The following is a 15,047-nucleotide window of genomic DNA, read 5'->3' on the forward strand; positions in this document are numbered from 1 at the left end:
GTTACCTGCCTTTGCATACTCCTCAAATAGCCACATTTTTACATAACAGACATCAAAACAGCTACCAATAAGAGTAACATGGAATTCAGAAAACAGTCATAACTTATTCTGGGCCATATTAATTTTTTATGTTCTTAGAACTAAAATGATATTCTTACAGCCATTAGTTTATACCTTGGAAGTGATGGAATTTAGGACTTCTTTTGCAACCATAGGAAGACACTGCACCGCGGGATATTGATCACTTCTTTCTATTGCAAAAACAAAAACAAAACCCTCTTCCTACTGATCGGCTTCCCAAAATGACAAGACTGTAAATTATTACAACAAAAGAATAGCTGAAGTTTTTTACAATGTAAATTATTTTCCACCATTTCATTTTCTAAGTAAATAGCAATCCAAAAATAAAAAAACTGCTAACACTGATGGTGACAATTATATTAAGTCCCAAACTTTGTACATGTGCTTTCATTTCAAACAGTCGAACGTAAAGATTTTACTATTTTACTCCCAGATTCATAAAAACCACCACTTTGAACAGCAACAGGACCAAAGGAAACTACTGTATGGCTCTCCAACAGCACTTCTTATCACCACAGTGGCTTTCATTTTGCAATCACACTTTAGGATTTCGCCAAAAGACTGGAAAGTTAGACCCACCCTTGTATAATGCAATGAAGAAACTTAATGGAAGGACAAGACTTGGGGAAATTGAACTTACTGTCATAGGTTTAGGATGATGATTAAGAGTCATTATTCCATTCACTGTTGTTCCATCCTCTGTAATATTACTTCCACTTGACGCTTTTGACACCCCATTAGCAAGATGGCCATCCTCTGTTGTGAGCAAAAATACCTTGTTAATTTTATGTATCACAGAGATAAAGTTGTTTAGTACATTTCTTCCTACTCCCTTCAGTATGCAGCTAAAACAACATCATCTCCCTTACATGTTGTGTCCGTTGCTGGCACCTTTACATAGGCATCTAATTACATGTAGATGCTGTATCGCCAAAATGAATCATTCCCTTGTCAGAAAAGGCCATCCCCTGTTTACTGTCTTTGTTCCTTATGTTTTATGTTAAACATTCAAGCTACTAAATAAGAGCAAACATTGACTCAAGTTGGTGTTAATGCAAGAACATTGCCTTGTGTTAGGTTAGCCTGTGCACCTTACGGTGATTGTGTGACAAAGGAACCCAGCAAGTGCTACAAGCTGAATGCAAAACAGCATGCGGTGGATCAGACAAGAGTACCGTTTAGCAGGCAATAATCAAAAGGCAACACAGCCAACAAGCTTTGGGTAAGTTGCTGTGCAATCTTAACTGCACCACACAGAAGTGACCCAAGTTTATTTGAGTGCATAGGGAGAGAGGGAAGGAAAATATTGTAAACCACAGTAATGTATTGAGTGCTACCTGCACTGAACAACAAAACATAAAGTGACCTCTAAAAAATTCTTATGCTTTCATAGCTTATAAAAACAGACAGTCATTTATGTCTGCTGGCATAGCCAGTCGAGAGTGCTGTACTACAAGACAACTTAGTGTTACGTATGACAACTCTTAGCCATCAATAGTGGTTTAAAAAATGTGCCAGTGCTGTAGATCGTAATTACCGGAAAGCAACAACAAGGATGTAAAGTTCCAAGCTAGAATACAATGAATCCTTAAAGCTTGTTAACCTTGGCAAATTGACTGCACAATGAAAGGGGTAATACATTACTGATGATAGCGTCATGATCCATCAACTATATTTTTAATTGTGTGACAGTAAAATTGCTTACAACAAGTAACATACCTTCTACAGAGATTGACCTTCCAATAGGTTGGCTGCTGGGAAAGAAAAACAGATCATTCTTCACTCAAAGGAAAGGTTAACGCATTGACTGCCAGGGGTTCCCCATTGACGAGTAAAATCGTCTGGAGTTCGACAGAGTAAAATACTCTGGCGTTAGACAGAGTAAAATACTAAGTCTGGCCGGTTTCGGCCGGTTTGGACGTCAAAGGGTTAATAAACCTACAATATGCAATATCATCATCATCAATCCAATTTTGATCTGGGGTTATCCCCGTAAACAGGGGGTGGCCGGATTTACCCCACTTTGTCAGCAATCTTTCTAACTCCCACTCTCCATCTCGGTCGATTCATGGTGTCCTTTTTCTCCAAACCAAAGCTCTTGCTCTCCTTCTCCACTTGCGTCTTCCATGTCTTCTTTGGTCGTCCTCGCTTCCGCTTACCCTTCACTTCGAACTCCAATGCTTTTCTCAGAACATGCCCATCACCCCTCCTCAACACATGCCCGTACCATCTCACTCCATTTGCCTTTGCCATCTGAACCATTGTTTCCTTCAATCCCAACATCTCCATCAGGGCCTCTGTCCTCTTTTTCTCCATCAGTTTTGCAAAACACATTGCTCTCACCATTGCTCTCCAGTCCTTCTCAAAATTGCTATCTCATTTTCCCTCAGACACCATGTCTCACTCTCATATACTGTAACATCGCCACTCTTACACAACTCCGATAAACCATTCCTTTCACCTTCACTGAGAACCTTTTTGAGTTCAGCAACTCTCCACAATCCCTGAACTTCACCCAGCCAATTCTTGCTCTTGCTGTCACAGCTGCCTCGCAGCCACCACTTGCATTCACCCTATCCCCCAAATAACAGCCAAATTACAAGCTGTAAAATGCCACCAATTGTCCCATAGCTTATAGAACTCAATAGGGTTTTTGGATGTTGATATCCAATGAAGCACTTAGAGTGCACTTACAGTATGTCCAGAAATGCACCAAATTAGATGCAGGCCCAATTTTGACATCCAACACAAAGTGTCCATTTAGAGCAAGAGATGAGGTTCTCCCAACTTAACATGAACAATCCAAGCTATGTTGTAAAGTGAGCTGATTTTATAACTGGAAAAGGAGGCAATGTCTGTAACTGAAGCATTGCATTATGGGTTCATAATTAATTGAAAAAAATTTGCAAGGAAGTCTGTCGCTGAAAACTCTCGGTGGCCACTTAATAGAGGCAAAAACAATAGGAGAACTCTCATTGGGACGGCCAAAAGGTGGCCGTGGGTGCTTAAATAGAGGTGGCTGCTTAATAGAGGTTTGATTTACAAATTATTCAAAATATTCTATAATATTATTCTACAATTATTTCTGGGCTTTGATTACTAGCCGCTTAATAGGTGGCCGCTTAATGGAGGTTCCACTGTATGTGCAAAATGTGAGACGAAGATATTAGTATACAAGAAAAACAAGATAAGCCTCACTGCTATTCTTTAATAGAGAATTTGGAGAATTGAGGAGTGTTTTATTGGGTTTAAAGCTCATGCACATGACGCTTTATCGATGCTGTTTTGATAGGCTGTTGGGTTCATATATTTTTAATAAGTTATTGAAAGGTGTTTAACCCATTGACCACTAGGAGTGAGACTTAACAGATTTTACTCTAACGCCAGACAATTTTACTTGTCAACTGGGGGCGTTCTGGGGCGTGAATGGGTTTATGTAGCATGTTATTGCGCATATCTTCTGTGTATCTCAAGATACTCGGATTTTCTATGTGTGATGGTTATCAATACAGGGATATTTTTGTGTGGTTCAAAACTATGTGGAGAAAGCAGAACTTGGTATCCAAAAAGAAAATTGGGGGTAACCATGCATTTTTCAGAGATAATTAAGCTTCAATTTGGAAAAGAATGCCATACGTTGTTTTGTATTTCAAAGATTTTTACAAATATTGTTGATTAATTATCTTCAAAAAATGCATAGTTACCCCCAATTTTCTTTTTGGATTTCAATAACACTTGTTAAGATCTGCTTTTCCCACATATACAGTAAACCACGCAAAAATAATTTTGAATTAGTAGGCTCTGTCCTTAACCAAGTTTCAATTTAGTAATAGGAAACAAGGATGTGCAAACCTTGTGAGCAAGCTTCCTGATGATGATGAAGCAGATGCATCAGGTGAACTCAAAGATCTCTTCAGTGTAGCATCCAATGCCTTCTGACCTGCCTGTTCTTGTAATTTGAGAGCTTGATTCTGCTGCTGTTCCTTTTCACAATTGACTCTGGCTTTATGTTCTGCCAATAACTCATCAAAAGGTTTCCGTCTTCCACTAACTGCACGTCTTAGAGACAGAGCATGTGTCTGACAGAAAAAAATGTTTCTAATGTTATTTAACAGTCTTCAAGAGAATTAAATTTAAACCCAACATAACCAATTATGACCAGAAATTCAAGTAACTACATGTAGTCATGCAAGCCTAATTTTGATATCCAACACAAAAAGTCCCTTTAAGTCTAAGAATTTTCTACCCATTTCTTACAATAAAGGGTTAGGGTTAGAGTTTCTTTAAAAAAAAATTGAGTTAGTTATGCCTTACAAGCATTGCATGAAATTATTTAGATTAATGATAGGCACATGAGAGGGCCCCTCTTATAAGCCCGGTGGTTTCTTGGGGTCTCCTTGCCACAATAATTATTATTGTCTTATCCATCCTTTTTTTATTAATGACTTTATTCTTGTTATTGATTGTCTTTGTAATATTATTACCTAATTGTGTAGCAAATAAACATTCCTTCATTCATTCATAAACTTAGGGTATTTTTAGGTCAGGGTAGATGCAACAGTTCATCCTTGAGCACTGCAGCATTTGGGCGTTACTTTGTGACGTTAATTGTCTGTGTTCTGAGGCACGAGTGATGTTGAAGTTTGAAAGAAGACCAAGAGGACACTTTAATTTGTGATGCTTATTGAAATCCGTGTGCATCTGTTTATTTGCATTTCTGGACATACATTGTACGAGTGTGTGGCCAGGCAGAAAAGGAATAGTGACAATGTCTATTTATTATCCATTTGCCTTAAACACATATTACAATTAAGCGAATCAAGAAATACAAGTAAAGGCAAGAAAGTCTCAAGGAGCCATGGAGGCTTACAATGTACAAGGAAGACTCCCTCATATGGAGGTCTCCCTCCAATGTCCAATGATAGTTGAATTACGTTTAGCAAATCTCAGATTACAATCTTACAACAGGTCATCATTACTTTTCCTTACACGTATAACATGCATCACAAAGACACACTGTATATTAAGTACAAGGACATGCCATAAAATAATGATATGATAGGTTGGGCATAAGTGGGTGATTCATCAATCAACTTGAATATCTACACCACTCCAACCACGAAAATGAAAAGGGAGCCTCAAGAGGTCAAAGCGGGACTCAATACTTGTGCATGAGATACTGTTTTTGAGGACCATCACTTGATTTTTTAGGCCAGGAACTGACCCCAGTCATCTTTAAACCAAACAGGGGAACCTGAGGTGTGATCCTTGGATGTGCGGCCTCTTTGTGCCATATGGCTTTAAAGGGGAATAGGGATAATTCAGCATAGGGAGTTCAGCTTTAATTTGATTTTTCTTTTGTCCTTGCTTTAATTCGAGAAACTTCTCTCATCTCAAGAAATGAAGTAACAACAGTGACTAAGAAGTCTGACCATGAAATTAAGCAGTTGAAATACTGTACCTTGCAAGTTAAAGAGCGTGTACATTGTTTTTGGAGTTCAGGTACCCATACCCCACAATGCTTGTCGGCATCAAACTCTCGCTCTAAATTTTGAGATAAATGAAATTAATACAAAAATAGAAAATGTTAAGAAGGGATTCTGAAATGGTCACAATATCAAATAATGCCTTCTGAGCAGTGACTTGCATAATGGCACAGTTCAGTCATGCAATGGCTGATGACATACTACAAATAATTAAGTGCTTTTACTGTACATCTCAAATTCTCAGTTATTTGTGTTTAACCTTCGCACAGATGTGTTTAAGGATTATTTGGTTTGTTACATCAGTTTCTTTTTCTTTAGAAATTCTTTTCCATCTTATTTATACCTTGTACTTTCAGACAGGTGTTTCAATTTATTACACCATGTACTGTCTTGTAATCTACAACAACAGACATGTGACTAAAGATCATTTGTAGTATCAGAGAGCTCAAACATGACCTGCAAATAAGTGTTTTGCTGCAAATAACATTCTGCTCATGCGTAATTGAAACCATGCTCTTGAATAAAAATGGCTCACTTTCCTGAGCTTTCAGAAAGTGATATAATTGTTACAATTGTGAAAAACAAACTTGGTGATCGAACAATGAAACAATTATTGTACTCGGTTATCCCAAAATATTGTGATTTGCCAGTGTCTTGCAGATCAATTATTTGCCACAGTCTTTGGCTTTGGCAAATAACTGATCTTTTCGCCACTGAAAAATCACGATATTTTGCTCAACCTCACCCAATAATTGATAATTATTACCATTATCAATGTCACTATCAACATTCTTATGTAATTCATGGCTTGCGGCTTAAGTAAACCGGGGCAAAATTTTATTTCACCTCCATATCAAGCTTACCTCTAGTGGGAATCTGCTTTCTGGGAGACTTTTTGTTCATTGAAGGTTTTTCCAAAGAACTTTTCTTTGAAATGACATTGTTAACAACAGGTTCAGTCTTTACAACTCGGACAGAATGACTATGATTAGGATATGGGACTGTGAGCGGCATTTCCTCTATCTTGACTGTGGCATCCATTAGTTCGATCTTTTCATTAGTTATAACAGAGTCTAAGAGCTTCCTTTTCCTTGGTGCTGACTTGAGCAATGTCTCCACTACAGTGCTTGACTTTGCCACCACTTCAGGTGGCGATGGCGCAGGAACTGGTATGACCCTCTGATGATTGAGTTCTGAATGAAGAGAATAAACAAAAACTTCAGATTCCCTGTACCATGCAGCTCTTCAAAACTGTTAATTAATTTTATTGGATCGGTACAGTTCTGTTGTGCGTTTGGGATTCTGCTCAGTATTAATTATAATTAAAGAGCTTAAGCAAGCACGACGACAACTGCCACAAGAACGCTACAAAACAATAGCTCCAATGAACAAAAACAAAAGATGAGCATGCCCTACATGTGCGTTTTACATTTGTGTACATTTCTATGCCGTCCTGGCCCTGACAATGACATGTCTGAATTGATCAAATTTGAGGTTATGTGGAGGACATAAGCACCTGGCAATATATTATTAGCTTTCTTCCTAAATTTCCACATCATTTGCACCAACTTTCTTCCTGGATTGTTGACGCACACTTTCCATATTAGGCGACTTGGAGTAATCTCAAAATAATAATTACAATAATGGAAATCAATGTTCTTGAAGCCGTCAACATCCTTGCTTAAGCTCCCTATTATTGTTTCAGTTGTATACTTATTGGTAGCCATTGTTTTCAGAACCAATCCCAACTTTGCATTTTCCCTGAAGGCAATGAAATGTTTTACCTCTAAACAGTTCATGCCTTTGACCCTTGGAAAGCATATCAACATGTATGGTTCCATTTTGCACAAACCATGATGATTACTTAGACTGTGCATTTTTGAATGAAATGAAATGAATGTTTATTTGAAGTGTGGGTTATAGATGTTGCACGCCATTTTGTTCCTTAGGTTAAATTGCAAGCAAACTAGGTCATTTTGTTTCAACCTAGGTCAACTTGTTTCGACCTAGATCAAGTTGTTTCAACCTAGGTCAGTTTGGGGCAGGTACAAAACACAGGTCACAGGTCATTGTTTTACCACTACAGAAAGTATCCTAAACATTCATTAAAGCTAACCTTAGGCCTAATTAGGCCCAAACAAAAGTTCTTAGGCTTAATGTTACCATTTGCAAACACTTAGGGTTGTTTTTGTATTGGTAAAACATTGACCTGAGACCTATGTTTTGTACCTGTCCCAAATTGACTTTGACATTGACGTTGACATTGACGTTGACGTTGAAACAAGTTGACTTATGTTGAAACAAAATGACCTAGTTTGGTTGCAAATTAACCTAAGGAACAAAATGACCTGCAACAAAGATGAATGAGAGAAGTGATTATCACACTTAAGCAATTGCAGCTTTTTTTTAAAAGAGACAGCTGAAAAACTCAGGTGGGTCCAACAGGATTCGAAACCATGACCTCTCAGATGCTGGTGCAATGATTTACACCATCTGAGCTATGAAGCCACTGCCTTGTTCCCGAGGTCTCTCTTCCTCCTTCAATGTCAACTTTAGGAGGCAGAGAGGTTGATGAAACCATACAGTTGGGAGCACCTCAATAGACCATTTTACAGTTCTAGCTAAGTTACCTGGCCTAAGAATGGAAGCGAGGCTGCCGGTGACCCTGTTTTGATACAAACCTTTGCTTTTGTAATGTTAATACGGAGTAATTAGAATTACAACAACACAATTTATGTGATAAAAACAGTGGGGGCTTTTATCAAACTGGAATCCATTTCTTTTGTTTCAAAGATCAAAAAGAAAAAAATATCAAACAAAGAGAGCCAATATCATGCAGTTGAGAGAGCATTCTGATTTTGTCTGCCATCATTGTGTCGAAGGGTCCGTTCCTGGCTAAACACCTAATGTGGGTTGAATTTGTGGGTTTTCTACTTTATTTTGAAATGTTTTTTCTTTCAGGTACCCTTGTTGTCCCCTCTTATCAAAAACAAACATTTGATTAAATTTCCTCTAATTTGATTAGCTTTGATTTAAATAGATAACTGTATAGTTGGCTCTCACACTCCACAATTATTAATGGCAGTGCTTTATGCCTTAAAATGAGCTCCTTTTCAGGGACAGGGCAGGAATTATGACTCCAAAATATGTCAAAAAGGTTTTGGGGCTTTGGAATATAATTATTGTACTTTGGCTAGACGCATAATGGGTCAAAATATATAGTGGCACAAAAGTATGGACTGCTGTAAATACCCTTGTTATAATTCCCAAAATATGCATGATACCCTTGTACATGAATAGATCCCACTTTCAGAATTTTGTCCAGACCCACATAATCAAGACAAAAATGCATTTGACTTTTAAAGAGATTTATCATGAACTATAAATTTAAAGACTCAAAATTCATGACCTTTCTTAGAAAAGCAAATTGAAAATAAATAAGATGAAAAACATTTTAGCATTTACAAGTCCAATTTTTGCACACAACATTAGGAGAATGCAATTTCTAATTTGGGTATTCTGTGCATAGGGTGAACTTTAGCAAGTTTTCATTCGTCTGCTTTTTCAGCGCCATCTTGAATTTTGTCATACGTGCATGTGCACCTCAGTTTTGATACGTCATATGTGCAAATTATGATCGTGCTGCTATGAAAAAGAAGTTGAGGTGAACTTGGAAATGATCAATTTGAGAGCCTCGATGCCAATGTTACTCTTCTCCTTTGCTTCCAAAGTGACTGTTGAACGCACTTCAATAATCCAAGATTAGTACCCAGAACTTCCAACATCTTAAGGCCCCAAATCTTGACGTCTCAAATTTACCCCCAAAACCCTTGAGATTTGGGTCCCAAATAGAGAGATTTGCAAAAATGGTTTAAAACAAAGGAATCACAACACTGACAATGCTTAGCAGTGTTCAAACTGCCACAATATTGGTGTCTTTTCAGCATTAATTCACACAAATCTGATGTCTTCAGAGGATTGCTTGGACTTCATTCCATACCCTGGGTGCCAGAGGTTATTTTTTTCGTTTGGAGTAGGCAAATTCCACCGTGAAGCCACGGCCACAAGGTGCATAGCGCCAAGAGGAAAAAAGGAATTAAGTTTTGGTTCTTGAGAGATATTCAATTTTCAATGGGCCTCTGGAGCCAGGGTATATGTTCTGCCATTTTGAACACATGAAACAAAGCCTTCCCAGGTTATTTCGTACCCTAATTGGACATCAGATTGAGGTTTTTTGGCTTGGCCAAGATTCCCATTGAAAAAAACTCCACAAATACTACATTATATATATATATAACGCAGAAGGCCGAAACAGTACTGTCTGCAGTTAGTTATATATTTAACAAATAGATTCCATGTTGCCGTGCGTCTGTTCAGTAATAGATTACAGAAAGTGGCACATGAGGCGATAGCCGAGTGTGTCACTGATGTTCTTACCACATTTTGACGTCTTCTGTGATCTATTACTGAACAGACCCACGGCAACATGGAATCTATTTGTTTTATATAATAAAGAATCAAACTTTATTCGCGTAAAAGCTGATGGTGACGTCAATCGTGCGTCTGTCCTCTAATAGATCATAGGCAAGAACCAATCAAAATCCGTGAATAACTTGGGTTATTATATAAATAATTATATAATTAATTGTTAAGTGTATAGGAAAAGAAAAATTAAAACATCAAAACACTACAATTAATTATAAAGCTCCATGATTGTAGAGCACTCTTCGACTTAAAGATAAGGTTTTCATGTTTCTGTAATTATATATATATATTTTAATGTTAGGCCGTACCTGACTGAGATTGTATTTATTGTGGAAAAACCGTGAGATTCCAAAGTTAAATCGTGCTAGACTGTGATTTGAGTCCTGAAATCTCACAACCAAATTGTGAGAGTTGGAAGGTCTGAGTACCAGTATATTCAGTAAACCACTTTTTTTTACTTTATTACCAGGTAACACTACAGTCATTTTTATCCAGGAAGTGTCGAGATCTCTAAACACAGTGTTCAAGGGAAATACTTCCACGAAAAGTGGATGTAATCTATAATGTTGAAGATGTTAAAATTAAGCTTTAACCTTGGATTTTATATAGTGCAATTTCGTATTCACATAATTCTATTTCCTGTGACATATTGAAAAAAAATTGCATAGAGGGAAAAATGCAGTTAGGTAATTTACCACAATGTCGTAAAAAAGCCGCTGCTTTTACAACTCGTCCACACTCCCTGCACACAACTAGCAGGATCTCTTCTTGGTCTGGGCAAATCCCGAATAGGGTCATATCTATGGATCAAAGCATATTAAAAAGCATAAGAAGTTAATCATGTACGGTTTACATTATTAATAAACGCGTAAACCACTCCAAAAATTAAAGTACGTTTGATTTTGAGCTGTTTGTTTAGAACGAACCCAATCATTTCCATTTCCGCTAGATCGGTCGAAAATGAACCAGTAACAGATATCAGACACCACTTTTTTTTTTCGGGGGGTGCATGTATGAAATTCACATGAAATGTCCCATGCCAACTACATTCAACCTGCGACTAGGAGAACGCTATAGTAAAATTTTCCCAGGGAGAAAACTTCTCTCCACGAAATTGTGCAACAATCTATTTTTTTTTCTGAGGAAAAATAGCCTTGAAATATCCGTTTTCATACCTTCTCTGTGCAATCGCGTGGCTTCTACTGCGCCCGAGCCATTGTTATCATCCACTTCCATTGCTATCAGGGCAAAAACAAAACAAGGTAAATCCCCCAAAAAAAGTTTTTTGGAGGCTTTTCCACGGAGATGCGAGCACAGATTTCTAGTATGACAGTCGTACATACCTTCTGCTTCCTCCTCTGGTGAGTCTTCCCCGAAGGAACTCCATGAGCTCCCAGAAAGTAAAGAATGACAGTGAATTTTCGCCATTACAACTTCATTCCCGCTCCGATGTTGCTTTCTCCTAATTTCGTGACGTCACTATCGGCTAAAGACGTAAAGTCGCGGAAATTCCCGACGATTTCCGACCTGAAAATGACAAGAAAACATCACAAAAAAAATTGACAGGGTTACAACTTGTTACCTGTGGACTCAAAATCTTTCCGAGCATGACAGCATTTCATAATTCCTCAAAATTTGAATGAGATGCAATTGCGGTGATCATATTTCTCTCCGACGCTGCAATAATGCGCAAAAGAACTCAAGTCATTTATCGCGCGGCCATCTTGACTAATCAATGAGCAAAGAAAAAAAATATATTTAACGAAAAAGCCAACGAATGTACCTTAACGTAAATAATACAGAGCACTTCCGATCACTTCATGACACGAATTAGTCGCCATCGCCGCACGTCGTGTAAATTGCTTCCGCCATTTTGTTCACGCATCGGATGTGCGCTGTGGGCTCTGAAAACTTCAGCGGTATTTCAAATGTCCCTATGCCCGAAGAGGGAATTTTAAAAACATGGCAGACGAAATAGTGTTGAGTTTTCACGACAGTCTCCTTCGAAGGTCAGATCTTTCTCTGCTGGAAGAAGGTTGCTGGTTGAATGACAGACTCATAGGATTTATCTTTGAGTGAGACTTCTTTTTCCTCAAACGTTTTGTCACATATCGTTCAAAATTGTAGATGTAACGTAATAGACCATTTTACAGTTCTAGCTAAGTTACCTGGCCTACGAATGGAAGCGAGGCTGCCGGTGACCCTGTTTTGATACAAACCTCCGTGCTTTTGTAATGTTAATACGGACTAATTAGAATTACAACAACACAATTTCCATGATAAAAGCAGTCGGGGCTGTATAAATGCAAGGTCACCGGCAGCCTCGCAGCCATTCATAGGCTAGGTCGCAGAGCAAACAACTGTAAAATGGCCTATTATAAAGCTTAAACTATAAATTCCGATTTGGAAGGAGACCTCAAAAACCTATTTCGAGTCCTCTTTTAACTCTTTTTTACACTGAGTCTAGATGTCAGATTTTTAATTTGGAAAACCTTGTTCCATGTAAAAACTAAAACTAAAACAATGTTTCTCATGTGGACTCGGTTTTAAAAGAGACTGAAATGGACCCAGGGGTGGTGAAGTACAAACCAGACATAGAAATTTCTCTTGGGGTAAACATTGCATAACAGTGAGCAAAACTGTGATCAACTGGGTGAAATTTCCTTTAGCAGGAAATTAATGTGTTTCCAAAATGTCCTCTCAAAGGTTCTCAGAGTACTTTAATTTAAACTGTGAGATTCTCTCAGATGGAAAGGAAGGTAAAAGTGAAGAACAGCTCACCTCCACTGACTGCAGGTTACCAACAAGTTACCAACAGTTGGCTCGAGGCCAACAAAACATTACACAAATGTTTTGCTACTAAAACGACAAACAAGCAAGTATCCTTTTCTTCTTTACTACCTTCTGATCCTTGAGATAACAAAATGAAGTAGGACTCGGTTACTTGAAAAAGTTAATAACCAACAATAACCATACAATTATCAAAGTGTGAGAGGGGAGGAATGAAAGAGAGATTAGGGCAAATAATAATGAGAGAGGGATTGGGGCAAAGTTATTACTCACAGTACAGTACAGTACAGTTGGCCTACTGTCAGTGGATGTGAGCTGGAAAGTTTCAATATTGGCTTTGACTTCATCAAATGTGTTCTTAAATTTTTGGATAGAATTTTTGGAAAAAAAGGTCTTACCATTTCCCTGTCAACCAGAATCTTTGGTTAAATGCAAAGCAACCCATTTCTCCTGATTGAAAACAAATTATTTGTAACCAGGGAGTAGGGTTGGAGAAGTTGTAAGAGCACTGGTCTTCCATCAAAGAATCAGGGTTCAATTTTTGGACTCAGTGTTGGATGTAGGTTGAATTTGTTGGTTCTCTTCTCTTCTCTGAGAAATTGTGCTCATTTCATAGATTTTGCAATCATTTCGTGTGATTTACCACCACCCTAATAAACTATAAAGTTAATCGTAACCGTCTAGGAAATTTAAAGTAGTTCTAGTTCTTTGGGGGAGAGGGAAGGATGGGGCGGGGGGGGTGGTACTGGCCAGTGAAGTTACGGTAATTTAAAATTACAGTAATTGTGTCCATTTTCCCCCACAAGGAACTGGACAGACCCACAACTCACTACTACTATTAGTAAAATAGTCTATTATTAGACTTTCCTTTCTCTTACTGTCAGAGAAAGTAAGAAGTGATTCCCTATAGAAAAAGTTTTGTAGACTTCAAGTGTTCTGATTATGCTTTTGAGCAGTTAGTGACAATTTTCCAGCTTGTTTCATTTTTGATTGTTATTTGCAATTTTCTTTCTTTACAGTTACTTCACATATAATGCATTTAAACAGGTATCAGATGATGTACTTTTTATCAGTCCGGATGTTACACAGTTCTTAAAGTTAGGACAAGGTGAAAGTCCCTATAATTTGCACAATAAATAATAATTATTGTTCTTGCACTGATTATTAATAATAATGCCCCAAATCCATAGACTTGTTGGTCATCATTGGTTACATGGCACTCTGGAGTTCTTTTCTCTGTAGAAGAGAAAAAAGCCTTTGGAGGAACCCAGCAAAATGCTTCGCATGCTCATTTGCCAAGACCAACAGCTGGTGGCTGTTTTAGCAAATTTCTCGCAAACTCACCTTTAGATTTTGCAGAAATTTGGAATAATTATTAAAATAGTGCCAATCAGAACTTTAATGGACAAAAATTTAAGAAAACTAAAAAATGTCTATCAGTTTAATTATGAAAAATCCATCTGCTGAACTTCTGTGATAACATTTTGTAAACATACTGGTACTATCTTCTTACGCGTCATTGTGCTAATCCCACACTGAGATTGAAATTGTCCCTTAAAAAAAAAAAACAGCTAAAGGGACAAGTTGTCCCCTTAAAAATTTGGGGGGAAAACTCAGAGGGAAGCACACATGAAGAAATATGGTTCAGTACAAAAATTACAAGCTAAAACACAGGCCGTGGCAGGAATTTTATCTCGCGTTTACTTTTCAGTCGCACTCTACTGAACATGTAGGTCTCATGCTCAACCAAGGGTGACACATCTGGTCACATCACAGTGAAAATGTATTCGTATGATCGCTTGGCTTAGGAAGAAACAGATGATTAGGAAGAAACAGATGAGGGTCAAAGGAAACCAACAAAGTCACGATCTTTCTAGAAAGCTTGGTTCTGAGATCACACTTGGTTGCGCTATGAAAAGTCCTAAGGCGATGTTCCGCTATTTTTGTCTGAAATATAAGGGAAAAAAACAGAGACCCCTTTGCATCTGGAGTACATGCATAAAGCATAGTCATTGGTTCTTGGTTTAAATATGAACAGAAAAAAGTCTTGACACCATTTCCTTAACTTTTCTTGTTTGTATTAGTTCTTTTAATTACAAGTAACAGGTATAAATAAAATATGTTTTTGTTGGCTTGCCTGTTTCTATGTATGTTTGAATGTAAGAAAACTGAAAAAAATGACTGTCCTTCAAAAAATGAAAATGT

The 15,047-nt window shown here is 37.7% G+C and overlaps 2 protein-coding genes across 5 annotated transcripts in view; one reads left to right on the plus strand and one right to left on the minus strand.

The window, feature by feature from the left end:
- Positions 1-251: 251 nt before the first annotated feature.
- Positions 252-11,944, minus strand: LOC138055833 (ataxin-7-like protein 1). Its single transcript, XM_068901703.1, has 10 exons — positions 11,836-11,944; positions 11,396-11,579; positions 11,228-11,290; positions 10,748-10,852; positions 6,431-6,760; positions 5,543-5,625; positions 3,934-4,160; positions 1,801-1,835; positions 722-837; positions 252-311 (listed from the first exon to the last, which is right to left on the minus strand). The coding sequence occupies exons 2-10, from the start codon at positions 11,478-11,480 to the stop codon at positions 252-254; spliced, it is 1,104 nt and encodes a 367-aa protein (XP_068757804.1). The 5' UTR covers positions 11,481-11,579; positions 11,836-11,944.
- A 50-nt stretch (positions 11,945-11,994) lies between these two features.
- LOC138056773 (sentrin-specific protease 8-like) overlaps positions 11,995-15,047 on the plus strand; it is a 24,240-nt gene continuing 21,187 nt past the window's right edge. For all 4 annotated transcript variants that reach the window (XM_068902662.1, XM_068902664.1, XM_068902663.1 and 1 more), the window contains exons 1-2: positions 11,995-12,127; positions 13,862-13,950. In XM_068902662.1, the coding sequence (XP_068758763.1) occupies positions 12,015-12,127; positions 13,862-13,950 (202 nt within the window). In that variant the 5' untranslated portion in view covers positions 11,995-12,014. The remainder of the gene's footprint in view (positions 12,128-13,861; positions 13,951-15,047) is intronic.

This window comes from Montipora capricornis, chromosome 7 (assembly GCF_036669925.1).
Source record: "Montipora capricornis isolate CH-2021 chromosome 7, ASM3666992v2, whole genome shotgun sequence".
NCBI classification, from domain to species: Eukaryota; Metazoa; Cnidaria; class Anthozoa; order Scleractinia; family Acroporidae; genus Montipora; species Montipora capricornis.

Bases quoted from the DNA above. Each gene is read 5' to 3' on its own strand.
- LOC138055833 (XM_068901703.1), bottom strand. From the start codon at position 11,480: ATGGCGAAAATTCACTGTCATTCTTTACTTTCTGGGAGCTCATGGAGT. The intron at 4,161-5,542 runs GTACAGTATTTC...TTTTTCTGTCAG, and splicing joins CACGCTCTTTAACTTGCAAG to ACACATGCTCTGTCTCTAAG. The intron at 838-1,800 runs GTATGTTACTTG...TGCTCACAACAG, and splicing joins AAGGTCAATCTCTGTAGAAG to AGGATGGCCATCTTGCTAAT.